The sequence below is a fragment of the Chiloscyllium plagiosum genome, unplaced genomic scaffold, assembly GCF_037043375.1.
Source record: "Chiloscyllium plagiosum isolate Xiang-an unplaced genomic scaffold, Cpla_swu_hap1 HiC_scaffold_2, whole genome shotgun sequence".
Classification (NCBI taxonomy): domain Eukaryota; kingdom Metazoa; phylum Chordata; class Chondrichthyes; order Orectolobiformes; family Hemiscylliidae; genus Chiloscyllium; species Chiloscyllium plagiosum.
Window position 1 is genome coordinate 124,952,792 of NW_028270140.1, and position 14,154 is coordinate 124,966,945.

At 40.8% G+C, this 14,154-nt stretch overlaps 1 protein-coding gene across 1 annotated transcript in view; it reads left to right on the forward strand.

The window, feature by feature from the left end:
* Positions 1 to 6,383, forward strand: part of thbs4a (thrombospondin 4a) — a 125,960-nt gene extending 119,577 nt beyond the window's left edge. The window contains exons 20-22 of the mRNA XM_043706705.2: positions 1,161 to 1,333; positions 3,870 to 4,009; positions 6,150 to 6,383. Of these exons, the coding sequence (XP_043562640.1) occupies positions 1,161 to 1,333; positions 3,870 to 4,009; positions 6,150 to 6,196 (360 nt within the window). The 3' untranslated portion in view covers positions 6,197 to 6,383. The remainder of the gene's footprint in view (positions 1 to 1,160; positions 1,334 to 3,869; positions 4,010 to 6,149) is intronic.
* Positions 6,384 to 14,154: the final 7,771 nt, after the last annotated feature.

The window sequence follows — 14,154 nt, forward strand, 5'->3', positions numbered from 1 at the left end:
CACATGGTCCATTGTCCTCAATGCCTTGCATGTTCATAAATCTGTCAAGATACTTCTTAAACATGGATATTGTATCTGCTTCTACCACCTCAGGCATTTACCACCCTCTGTGTTAAAAAAAACCTGTCTCTCACATCTCCTTTAAACTTTCCCAATTATACCTTAAACCTAGGTCCCTTAGTAATTGACATTTCTACCCTGGGAAAAAGACTCCAACTATCCATGGTGTGGGGGTAATGTATGAGCATGGATAGAAGATTGGTTAATTAATACAAGTCAGACACTTGGGATAAAATGTGTATTTTCAGGAGAGCAATCTGTAACTGTTGAAGTGTCACGGGGGTCAGTCCTTGAGCTAGAATTATTTACAATATATATTCATGACTAGGATTATGGAAGTGAATGTACTACTGCTAAGTTTGTGTATGACTTAAAAATAAGTGAGAAGCCAAGTCATGATGATGACAGTCTACAGACAGGTTAGGAGAATGTGCAAAAACTTAGCAGATGAAATATAATGTGGAAAAATGTGAGATTATGCACTTTGGCAGGAAAAGTAGAGGAGCTGACTGTTATTTAAATTAAGTGCAGAATGTTACAGCACCAAGGAATTTGCAGATCCTCGAGCATTAATCATAAAAAGTCAGGTGTTAGGGAAGGCACATGTAACATTGGCCTTTGAAATAAAGGAACAGGGTATAAAAATAGGGGAGTTTAGCTAAAACTATACTATTTTGGCCCACTTTGAGTTGGTGAACAATTTGGTTCCCTTTTCTATGGCAAGATATACAGGCATTAGAGGAAGGCCAGAGAAGGAATGTACTTAAATAAAAACTAAAAGAACTATCGATGCTGAAAATTGGAAACAAAAACATAAATGCTAGAAAAGCTCAGCAGATTTGGCGGAAGCTGTGGAGAGAAATCACAGTTAACATTTTGGACCAGTGACCCGAGGTTAGTTCTGAGGAAGGGTCACTGGAGCCGAAATATTAAGTCTGATTTCTGTCCACAGATGCTGCCAGACTGCTGAGCTTTTTCAGCTTCTTCTGTTCTTGTGAAGGAAATGAACTTGTTTTTTTGACATTTTATCTTTTTAATTGATTATTGAGATTGATACCACTTGTAAACATTTTAATTTCCTGTCATAATTGGTCTTATAGGCAGTCAAGTCAAACACTGGACCTGGTGAGCATCTACGAAATGCACTCTGGCACACAGGAGACACCACAGACCAGGTCCGACTACTATGGAAAGACCCCAGAGATGTGGGTTGGGAAGATAAGGTTTCTTACCGCTGGTTTTTGCAACATAGACCGCAGGTTGGATATATCAGGTAGAGTGGAAATCTTACCTTAACAAAAATAGAAATTGCTGGAAAAACTCAGCAAATCTGGCAGCATCATGGAGAGAAATCACAGTTAACGTCTTGGGTCCAGTGACCCTTCCTCTGAAGTGTCCTTAGATCACTGTTAACTCTGCTATTTATGAATGTCATCTAACAGTCCTTTTCTTTCTATTGTGTGACACATTTTAATAAAACTAGACCTATTAACCATTTTCACATGCACGCTCAGAGTGAAACCATTTACAATATACTGCACTTACCAAAAACAAATCAATTCACAAGACAGCTATGCATGAGGAAGACAATTCATTATTACACAAGATAATACAGGACAGTGGACCCTAATTAATTTCATGAGTTGACCAGTATACTAAGAAGAATTTGCTGATGTCAATCCCAAATTATTCAATTAGCTTGAGGGACTAAATGACCTCTTTCTGTTCCTATGTTCCACTATCTCCATAAGAACAATCGCACTCTGTGTGCCAGATATTTCTTCTTCCTATTTGTATATTATTTTATGCCTGTCTGAATCAAATTTTATCAGCAATGTTTTGCACGGTTGTGTACACAGGACACAAGTAAGAAGTAATTATTGTAAATATTACAAAATTATTTGAAATAACCAAAATGAGGAAATAAGTAAAGTTCAAATACAAGCTTGCTTAGAGTTACATCTACTCATTGTAATTGTTACATAAGTAGTAAAGGCAAAATACTGCAAATGCTGGAAATCTGAAGCAAATACTGGAGAAACTCAGCAGGTCAATCATCATTTGTGGAGAGAGAAAAACAGAGTTAATGTTTACTTATCTATTATGGTTCGTCTTGAGAATAGTCAGGACTATAATTGCTACAACAGGTGAGGAGGTGTGAATCAGGCCCCCTCTTTTTGACCTCTTTAGTTGGCTGCAATGAATGTTTTTAAATTCTTTTCAAGTACAAGAATATATATCTCACTAACAAAAATGTAGTTGCCGAATGTCTATTGTGTCAGTAAGAAGCTAATTACAAAGTTCTTTTGCGGTGTTAAACCCGCAAAATGCCAAGTTAAAGATAAATAAAAGATTAAAAGAAAATGAGAGCATACCATTTAAAGTTCTTGGGGTGTCCTTATGGCAGAATGGTTTTAATCTGAGACCATGGTTGTTTAATTCACACTGAGTCATTCACAATAGCAATTAAACACAAAGAACTACAACTGCTGGAAATCTGAAACAAAAACGGAAAGTGCTAGAGAAACACACCAGCTCTGACAGCATCTGTAAGAGAGAAAACAGAGTTAATGTGTTGAATCCAAACAGTCTTCATCAGAACTCAGCTCAGTTGAGTAAAACAGACAGCAGGACAAATCCAATCTGGAAATTTACTGCCCTATCAATCTACCCACAAATTAGCAGCAAAGTGTGTGGTTGATGGTCTTATCAAGCAACACTTATTCAACAATAACTGCTCACTCACTCAATAGCCCACTCAGTTTGAGTTCTGCCAGGACCACTTCACTCCTGACCTCTTTATAGTTTTGGTCCAAATGACAGAGCTGATCTTGAGAGAGGAAGTGAGAGGAGAAAGCACTTGACCAAGTGTGATGTCACTCAAAATCCAGGACAAATCAGTCTGCTTGAATGGCTTGAAATCTAATACCTAACACTCTATCTACCACTGATGCACAGTGGCAGCAGTGCGTACCATCTACAAGATATTCTAAAAACACTCAAAGGCTCTTTTGACAGCATCTTTAAACTTTACCATCCAAAACAATCAAGGGTAGTAGATACATGGGAGCTCCACCACCTGCAAGTTCTCCTCCAAGCAATCCACCATCCTGACTTGGAGATATATCACTGCTCCTCCAGTGTCACGGGGTCAGAATCCTGGAACTCCCTCACTAACAGCAATACTGAAGATAGCAATGAAGTCCGTGAATTTCTCAAGGACAGTGTTAGAGTTGGGCCCTTGCAGGAGATGCCCATGTGAACATATTTTTAAAAATCATGCATCAGTACAAGAACTCTGCTGATACTGTCAGAGTACAGACCATCATTTTGGTGCATCATTTCTAATTGGCATTCATATGTGATGGAGAGAGTGAGGATTGCAGATGCTGGAGATCAGAGTCAAAAAGCGTGGCGCTGGAAAAGCACAGCAGGTCAGGCAGCATCTGAGGAGCAGGAGATTTGACATTTCAGGGATATGCCCTTCATCGGGAATGAAGAGCTTATGCCCGAAACGTCGACTGTCCTGCTCCTCAGATGCTGCCTGACCTGCTGTGCTTTTCCAGCGCCACACTTTTTGACTCTGATTCACACGTAATGGTCAGCTTTTTTGGAGGTGAAATGTTAATCCTCCTTCCTGTTGGATCTTCATGATATGCTCCACCTCTTCATCTAAGCTTTGGGTCATCCCTCCTGTACTTCTCTCTGTGAATGTCTTATTAGGATATATTTCTATATTGACAGAACTAATGCAAACTAAACGTAAAAGGTTAAATTGTTATTCATAACAGCTGGTGTGCTTTTCACAGAGCAAGGTTTTATGAAGGTTCTGATCTGGTGGCTGACTCAGGAGTTACAATAGATACCACGATGCGAGGTGGAAGACTGGGAGTCTTCTGTTTTTCCCAGGAGAACATCATCTGGTCCAACCTCAAATACCGCTGCAATGGTAAGGAACTGTTGTCCATCACCATTTGTGTGAAAGAGACGTCAGCATAGCTAATTAACAATATGCACATTCTGAATCTGAAAGTACACAACAGGCTAAGCAACATCTGAAAAGATGAAAGACAGCTTGAGAAAATCCTTGATGAAAACTAGAAGAAAAACACTTTGTTGAACTTCTCAAAGCTAAGAGCTCTTTTACGTGTCTTGAGTCAGGAATACTAACTTCTTTCACACTATATAACAGAGAGGTTTCTGTGCATCAGGGTCATGTGTATATTTTTAGTTCATCTTGTGTTCCTCCTGGACAGATAAAATTAGTAGATGATGTCCTCAGCCCAAGTTCCTGCTCCCGACATTACCTTCCTACATGAAGCACCTCAATCTTAGTGGAACTGCAACCAGCAGAAACCTAGAAGGCTAGTTTGCTGTGGTAACTGGACATGGCAGAGATTGGGATCCAGCCACAGTAAAACGTGTTGAAGTTTTTAGTTTGGTGCACCCAGTTCCTTAGTGATGTGACTTGGCTTGGGATGCTGTTTGCTCACTCAGCATCCTAGAGGTGGGCACCTACAACAAATGTTAGGGTCACTTGTCCAATGACTCCATAAGTTTGAACAAGATCAGAGTTGCATATATGGAACAAACTGCCAGAGGAAGTGGTAGAGGTGGGACAGTTACAACATTTAAAAGACATTTGTTCAAGGTACATGAATAGGAAAGAGGGATATTGGCCAAGCACAAGCAAATTTGACTGGTTCAGTTTAGGAAACATTGTCGGTATGGATGAAGGGCAGAAGGGCCTGTTTCCATGTTGTGTGACTCTATGATTCTAAGGTCAGGCCTACAAATCATCAGTGAGCAGAAGATCTCTTCCGCTGTTGATGAAAGGGGCCTGCGCATTTTCTTGGGAGTCTGTGTATCCTGATCTCTCCAAGGTAACACCATGTTCCTGTGGATTAACTGTTTTAGCACCTATTAAAATATATGAGGCAACAGTAAAAGAGAAAGTTACAATTGTAAAAGGCACCTTCACATCCTCAGCCCTGGAATTACATTGTTAGTGTTGTTATTATTGTTTTGTAGATCTGTACAGTAACTGTTGTACACACAGTTACTTTCTCATCAAAAAGAATAGATCTTATTCAACCTATTCACAGATGTTATGCCACACCTCTAGCACAGGTGGGACCTAAACCCATGTCTCTTGGCTCAGAGGTGCAGACACTACCACAGCATAATAGTGACCATCACCCCCAACCCCACAAAAGGAATAAGATCAATTCATGATTTGTTAGCTTGCTTTTTGATGGGATTGGTCGAGCAGTAAGTATTGGTCAGGGCATTCAGAAAATTGTTTAATTGACTCAGCTGAGTGTATTTGGATTTATGTAGATACACTCGAATTCAGTTAGAAGTCAGTTGGTTTATTTGTACTGCTCTTGGATATCTCTGTCCTTTAGAAGTAAATTAAGTCTAGAAAGGACCATTGTGAGCATGGGAATTGAAATCACTATAAAAGGTAGCTCAGCATCACCTTTTCAAGGCCAACTAGGACTGGGTGTTAGTGGTAGTTTCTTGAGTGAAATCCATCTCTCAAGGATAAATAATAAAAATAATTAAATTCCTGGTTCCAAACACTCTGCTAAAAGAACAAGCAATCCAGAATAAAATTGCCATAGAGCAATTCTGATTTTGTCTAAAGTGTCTCCATGTTGGTGCCAAAGCCAACATCATCGTGAATTAAAGACGGTGTCAGTATGTTCATAATATACACAGATCAGGATACTTGGCAGCAGATTTTGCCTCTGAGAACACTAGTAACATTGATCATTTTTGTAACAAATATAAAAGGTTGCCCTTTCAGATTTTAGTAGAGTAGAACATCTAATTTAATTAATTAATGTGGTTATTTACATCAATTTGGTTTTCATATTCATTATCCACTCGTGGTAAACTCTCACAGCATACACAAATGTCAGAATAATCAGTTCATCAAATGGTTCAAGCTTCTGACATCTCTATCAACACCAAAGCCATTGGAACATCAAATGCCTAATCCCCGATTCTGAAGAGATCCAATGTATCCCGTGTAAATTTGATTTTGTGAACCTTTGCCTAACAATCAGTAACTTCTTTTTCAGATACAGTTCCTGAGGATTTCCAGGAGTTTCGGGCGCAGCAATTGTAGCTAGTTCTCAAAACAATTCTGACAGAGAAATCAAGTGGAGCTGGTCCTGAATATCTTTGGGGGGTGCTAAAACAGCTGTGAAAGAAAACAAAGTGGGTTTAACATGTAAACAAAGTTTATGTCACAGAGCTGTCTCTTGCATTTATACTAGAACTTTCAATAAAACATTTTAAAGAAGCCATGTTTAATCACATTGCTCTGATTATGTGTCTTTAGTTGAAAATGAAATCAAAATTTTGTAAAATGTTAATTAGACTAGGTTCCCTACAGTGTGGAAACAGGCCGTTCGGCCCAACCAGTCCACACTGACCCTCCGAAGAGTAACCCGCCCAGACCCATTTCCCTCTGACTAATGCACCTAACACTATGGGCACTTTAGCACGGCCAATTCACCTAACCTGCACATCTTTGGACTGTGGGAGGAGACCAGAGCACCCGGAGGAAACCCACGCAGACACAGGGAGAATGTGCAAACTCCTCTCAGACAGTCATCTGAGGCTGGAATCGAACCTGGGTCCCTAGCGCTGTGAAGTAGCAATGCTAACCACTGAACCGCCCAAATTAAATCAGTTATTAACGACAATCTTTCTTATTGTTATGTTGCTACAAAGGAGATTTTACTCCAGAATATGTTTCACAATATATATAAAATGTCTATTTTCGGTTTTTGATTTGTTCGATTAGATCATTTACTGCCCCCGAAATGACACTGGTCTCTGGTGGCAAAAAAGGAAGCACTACTGTGAATCTGAAGAAAGTTATACGCAACTAATTTGCAGGTTTTATGGGCAGACTTCAAACGTTGGTCTCAGAGTTTTCAAGATAGAGAGAAGAAAGAAATAGCATCAAATCCTGATCCCTAAAATAGCAGCTATGCCTAAGAATCTTATGCAAAGGCTATCCACATTTGAAGTTTTAAAGTATCCCCCCAAAGTTCAGTTCTTGGGAAAGCTGAAGCAAATAGGCCAATCTTTAGGCTGATGTCATGGATTCTTTTTAATGTGGATCTGAGAGTTATAGGAATGCCATACCTTCTGCGTCTGCACTTTCAATTGTTGCCACTGCCCATGATCAGACACCTACTTTATCCCCCACAAGCTTCCACTCAAACTAAAACACCTACCAGAGGGGCAGTGGTGAAGTGTGGCCTCTAAGTATGACCAGGCTATATGCTACTCTCAGAAGCTGGTATCACTGAAAGTGCCTACAGTGCTGTCAAATTAATGTAAAATTACATGGTTCAATTCCTTTAAAATTGGAAATCTGCCATCCTTATAATGTCCTGCCAAAATGTGACAGCAGTTCTATCACAATATGTAAGACTCTTGATTGTCCTCTAATAAGCAAATCAGTTATATCAAAGTGTCAAGACAAATGCCGACCAACTCAGCAAACAGGATTTTTATGTAAGCACCCAACTTGCCAATCATGTCAATGGCCCAAGATGAATTATTTTTAAAATGTTAAAGCAATGCATTGCCCTGTGACAAAGTAAAATTGCAGTGACTATACCAATTGAATTTATGACAGATATAAAATTCTGTTGGATCTCATATGTCATTTACTCACAAGCCCTCATATGAATCATTGAATTGTTTCACCACAGAAGGAAATCATTCAACCAGCAAACATTTAATAATTTATAAGTATAAGTTTCAACACTGCACTCCTGGAATAGCATATTAGCTGTGGGTGTTAGATATGATTATTATTTTTATAAACAATCCAAAATAGAATATTTCAAGTAAAATGGCCAGTGAAGGGTTTTAGTGTGGTTTTGTGTTATTATTGTGGTAGATAGCCTTCAAAAAAAAACTTAAATGAAGAAATGTAATTCAATACACCTTCCATTCTGAATTGAACGTTGAGTTTTAGGTCAATGAAATGAAGTGGAGGTGCCAACCCTGGACTGAGCATCACCATCTTTTGTTCCAGGATGTAGTGAGTTTGGAGGATGGACAGGGCAGTTAATTAGACAGGATGGCAACAGACCCAAACATCATCCCCCCCCTCCCTCCCCACTGCACCCCTTCATCTTCACCAGAATTAATTATAGGTTGGGAAAGCCCATAGTTGCCCTTCCCATCTCGCTGCTAATTGAGGCCTTTGTGTTGGCCCCAACCCAGCACTGCTGGGATTAGCCCAGCTGCAAATGGGCCTTTTACCCATTTTAAATATGTTTTAATATTTTAGTATTTGTTCATTTAATTAACAAACTTTAATTTTAAATAGCACAAGTAAGAATGGTAATAATTATCAAATTCCATGAAAACACATCAGTTGATGTCATGCTCAGGGTTAATTAACAAACTGAACTGCACTTCTCACCTTTGGCAATCGAAGAGGGGCAGATGCAGATAATCACCCTTGCCCTCTCTGCCGGTCTCCTGTCCCTGCAATCCACAAAGTCACTCTGCCCTAGATCACTTACCCCTGGGTCATTCATGACTCTGATGTTAGCCTTCTGCTGTCTGCCCTGCCTTCTCATTGACACTGCTGAGCTCATGAACTGATGGCATTTGATTGGTTGTCATCTCCAGGTGGGTGGGACTTCCATCCCAGAGTTTTAATTTCAGGCAAAGGCCTGCAGGTGGTCTCTCCAATGCCTGATTGGTGTGTACGTCAGTGAGCCTTTGCTGGAACTGGTTATGGTTATGGTTATGGTTATGGTTATGGTTATGGGTGTGGGTTTGGTTTCAGTCTCGCTCTCATTGGCTCCTCTAATGGCTGATCAGCCTCCTGATACTTAAATGAGACTTCTCCAACCCCAAGTGGGAAAGAGAAACAAGAACAAAAGTTGCTGGAAAATCTCAGCAGGCATGGCAGCACCTGTGGAGAGAAATCAAAGTTAATGTTTTGGGTCCAGTGACCCTTCTTCGGAAAGCCATCAACAGACAGTGATTTTGGCCCAATTGACTTGTCGTTAGCCAAATGATGGCATTGCTATCTAACAAGGGATAGCTATCAGTCAACAGGAAGCCCTCCATCACCAAAAGAAAAACTACAGTTTGCCTTTTCAGGTAAGAGAAAGAAAGCATAAAAGTAAAGATGTTATGCTTCAATTATACAGACTGGCGAGACTGTATCTTGAATACTGTGTGCAATTTTAGTTTCCTAATTGAAGGAGAGATGTAAATACACTGGAGATAGATTGGAGGATTTCAGTGAATTGATATCCAGGATAAGTGTGTTGTCTAAAAAGCATAGATTCAACAGGTTGGGCTCATTTCCACTGGAATTTAGAAGAGGGGTGACTTGATTGAAGTTTATAATATCCCGAACAGTCTTGACATGGTGAAAGTAGAAAGAATGTTTCCTGTTATAGGTGAGTTTAGACTTCAGGTGCATTGCTTTAGAAATGGGGATCAATCAGAAAGATAAGAATAAATTATTTTTCTAGAGAGTTATGTAGCTGTAGAACTCTCTGCCCCAGAAAGTAGTGGAGTTAGGGTTATTAAATTTTTTAAATGCAGAAGTAGATTGATTCTTGTTAGGCAGGGAATTAAAGGCTGTTAGGAAATGGGAATATGGAATTTAAAGCATAAACAGATCAGCCATATTCTTATTGAATGGTGGAGCAGGTTCGAAAGGCCAAGTGAGATTATAAAACATAGAAGCAGGAGAAGGAGATTCAGCCCACCGAGTCTTCTCTCCCACTCAGTGAGATCCTCAACTCCACTCTTCTGCCTTTTCGCTTAACTATTGACTCCCTTACTGATTAAAAATCTATCCTTCCAGCCTTTAATATACCTAATGATCCTTTAAGGTAAAGAATTCCACACACTGTCTACCTTCATCTCTGCCTCTAAAGGGCGACCCCTAATTCTGAGATTATGTCCTCTGCTCCTAGATTTTCCCACAAGAACTGGTCTGTTTCTCCCTCTATGGTATTTGTTTGTATGTTAATTGGAATGATAAGGTGAAGATAAGATAAGAAACTGGAATTGTTGTAACAATCTATCAATAATTTTATTGAATAATGACTAGGCTCAAGGCTCCTTATGACCTAGTACTTATACTCTTTTTTTATTATAATCTTAAATCCACATTAGAATGTGAGGTACAACCAGTTTTATGACCACAAATTGAAGCTGTTAGATGGAGAACCATTCCGTTGGGCTGCTTTGTTAATGATAACAGATAAAAAAAGGTGATGTTAAGTATGGGCAAATAAATGATGATCAGCATTGGCTTCTTCAAAGCAAATTGGAGTTGACTAAAGTGATCGAGTTAGAAGAAAAGAGGTCATCTTTCATTCCTGTTTTTATTTTTTGGTAGTTTCAGTTTTCCTCTTGCTTTTTTATTATGTTATTTTCAAACAGCAGCACATATGCTCCAGACACATTTGTTTCTTTTATTGTCTCATCACCATTCTCTTTGCCCCTGAAAGAAAAAAAATCTTTTATCATCCAATCTGTCCAGTTATCCACGCTATCAAAGACTTTTCTTTATGCTTGTCCCATTCAATCATTTGCTCAAAACCTATTATGCCTGTAGTTTCCAAAAAAGTAAGAAATAGGAGCAAGACTCCCCACAAGTTTGCCCCACTGTTCTCTAAGATCATGACTGATCACTCTGACATCTCAACTCCTTTTTTATATTAGGAACATCATAGTCCTCAACCCTTTCTTTAAATAATTCCAGTGATCTAGCCTCCATATCTCTCTGAGGCAGAGAATTCTAGTCATCCACTATTCTCTAAGAGAAGAAATCCCTGTAACTATGTTGCTCAAACTATATTTTGATATTCTCTGACTTGGTGGAACCATCTTCTCAACATCCACCCTGTCTAGGAGTTTAAGAATGGGAAAGTCTTTATATAACTGTACAGGGTGATGGTGAGGCCATATCTGGAGAACTGTTTTGGTCCCCATATTTAAGAAAGTATATACTGACATTGGAGGCTGTTCAAATCTGATTCATTGGGCTGATTCCTGCAATAAAGGAGTTGACTTATCAATAACAGCTACAGAGCTTAGGCCTTTATTTATTAGAGTTTAATAGAATGAGGGATGCTTTATTAAAACATACAAGATTCTGAGGGGGTTTGACAAGGAAGCTTCAGAAAATGTTTCCATTAGAATGGGAGTCTCAAACTAGGGGACATTGTTACAGAATAAGGGGACACCCGGTTAAAACCGAGATGTGAAGGAATTTCTTCTCCCAGAGGGTAGTGAATGTCTGAAACTTTCTACCTCGGAGAGCTGTGGAGGCTAGATCACTTAAAGGGACGTAGATAAATGTTTGAATTATCAGGGAGTTGATGGCTATGAGGAGCTGGCATGAAAGATGAGTTAAGGCCTGCTGCAGATCAGCCATGATCTTCTTGAATGGCAGGTCAGGTTTGAGGGGCTGAGTGGCCTTTCTCTGCTCCTATATTTTAGGCTGTTATGTTCCTGTGACCATCCCACAACTTCACAGTCACCTTAACTAGAATCAGGCTTTTCTTTTCATTCTTTCTTTTAATATTGTAATGCCAAAATTTGAACTATATCTGCATAGATAAGTTCAGTTCTGGATGTAGGTTTGCTCGCTGAGCTGGGAGTTTCTTTTTTAGATGTTTTTGTCGCCCTACTAGATAACATCATCAGTGAGCCTCCAGATGAAGCTTCATTCAGAGGCTCACTGAAGATGTTACTTAGTAGGGTGACGAAACATCTGAAAACGAACCTCCCAGCTCAGCAAGCAAACCTACATTCAGAACCTCAACCTGAGCTACAAATCTTCTCAAAACTAGATAAGTTCAGTATCAAAAATGATTTTACTAAAGGTAGAAGACAGAGGGTGATGGTGGAGGGTTGTTTTGCAGCCTGGAGACCTGTGACCAGCAATGTGCCACAAGGATTGATGCTGGGTCCACGGCTTTTCGTTATTTATTTTAATGATTTGGATGTGCATGTAGGAGGTATAGTTAATAAGTTTGCAGATGACACCAAAATTGGAGGAGTAGTGGACAGCAAAGAAGGTTACTTCAGATTACAACAGGATCTTAATCAGATGGGCCAGTGGGCCGAGGAATGGCAGATGGGGTTTAATTTTGATAAATGTGAGGTGCTACATTTTGGAAAGGCAAATCAGGGCAGGACTTATACACTAATGGTAAGGTCCTGGAGAGTGTTGCTGAACAAAGAGACCTTGGACAGCAGGTTCATAGCTCCTTGAAAATGGAGTCCCAGTTAGACAGGATAGCGAAGAAGACATTTGGTATGCTTTCCTTTATTGGTCAGAGCATTGAGTATAGGAGTTGAGAGGTCATGTTGCATCTGTACAGGATGTTGGTTAGGCCACTGTTGGAATATTGTGTGCAGTTCTGATTTCCCGGCTATAGGAAGGATATTGTGAAACTTGAAAGGGTTCAGAAAAGATTTACAAGGATATTACCGGGTTGGAGAATTTGAGCTATAGGGAGAGGCTGAATAGACTAGGGCTATGTTTCCTGAGGTGTTGAAGGATGACCTTCTAGAGGCTTATAAAACATGTAAGGGCATGAATGGGGTAAATAGACAAGGTCTTTTCCCTGGGGTGGATGAGTCCAAAACTAGAGGGCATATGTATAAGGTGAGAGGGGAAAGATTTAAAAGGGACCTAAGGGGCAACATTTTCACGCAGAGGGTGGTGCGTGTATGTAATGAGCTGGCAGAGGAAACGATGGAGACTGGTACAATTACAACATTTAGAAGGTAATGATGAGTATATGAATAGGAAAGTTTTAGAGGGATATGAGCCGAATGCTGGCAAATGGGACTAGATTAATTTAGGATATCGGGTCGGTAGGTGGGAACGAAGAGGGGGCTGAGAGATAAATAGGAACTTGGGGATGGGGCTGGATGGGGCAAAGTAGTTGGGAAGGCAGGTTGGGGGAATTTGTGATAGGTTGGAGGGGAGGATGAAGCAGGTAAGTGAGAATGAAGATGGACAGGTAGGACAGTTCAAGCGGACAGTGCCAGTTGGAGGGTTGGATCTGGAGTGAGGTGGGAGAGGGGAGATTTGGAAACTACTGAAGTTGACATTGATGCCATGTGGTTGAAGGGTCCCAAGGTGGAAGGTGAGGCGTTCTTCCTCCAGTCGATAAGTGGGTTGGATTTGGCAGTGGAGGACCCCCAGGATTTGCACGTCCTTGGCGGAGTGGGAGAGGGAATTGAAGTATCCGCCCACAGGTTAGTGGGGTTGTTGGGTGTGTGCATCCCAGAGATGTCCCCTGAAATGCTCTACGAGTTGCGTTCTGTCTTCCTGATGTAGAGGAGACCATATCGAGAGCAAGGAGCACAGTAGATGAGGTGGGTGGATGAGCATGAAAATCTTTGCTGAATGTGATAAGGTCCTTTGGGGCCTTGGTGGAGGTGAGGGAGAGGTGTGGCTGCAGGTTTTACATCTTTTGTGGTGGTAAGGGAAGGTGCCAGGTGTGGAGGAGGGGTTGGTGGAGGGGCGTGGACCTAACAAGGGAGTCACTCACGGAATGGTCTCTGTGGAATGCAGATAAGGTTGGGGAGGGAAATATGTCTCTGGTGGTGAGGTTTGACTGTAGATGGAACTGGTGGACGATGATGTGCTGTCTTCGGAGATTAGTGGGTGGAACGTGAGGACCGGGGGGTGCTATCCTTGTTGTGGTTGGATGGGTGTGGTTCAAGGGCAGAGATATGTGAAAGGGAGGAGATGCGCTGGAGGGCATTGTTGATCACGTGGGAGGGAAAATCGCAATGATGCAGAGGAATTGCGAGTAAGGGGATCTCGTTTTTACAGGGGTGGGGTGAGAGGAGGTATAGTCCAGATAGTTTTGGGAGTCCATGGGATTGTAGTGCATGCCTGTCTTGAGTCGGTTGCCAGAAATGGAGATGGAGAGGTCCAGCAAGGGGAGGGCGGTGTCCGAGATGGCCCAGATGAACTTAAGGTTAGGGTGGAAGTTGGTGAACTGTTCCACTTCCTCATGAGAGCACATGGTGGTGTCGACACAATCATCA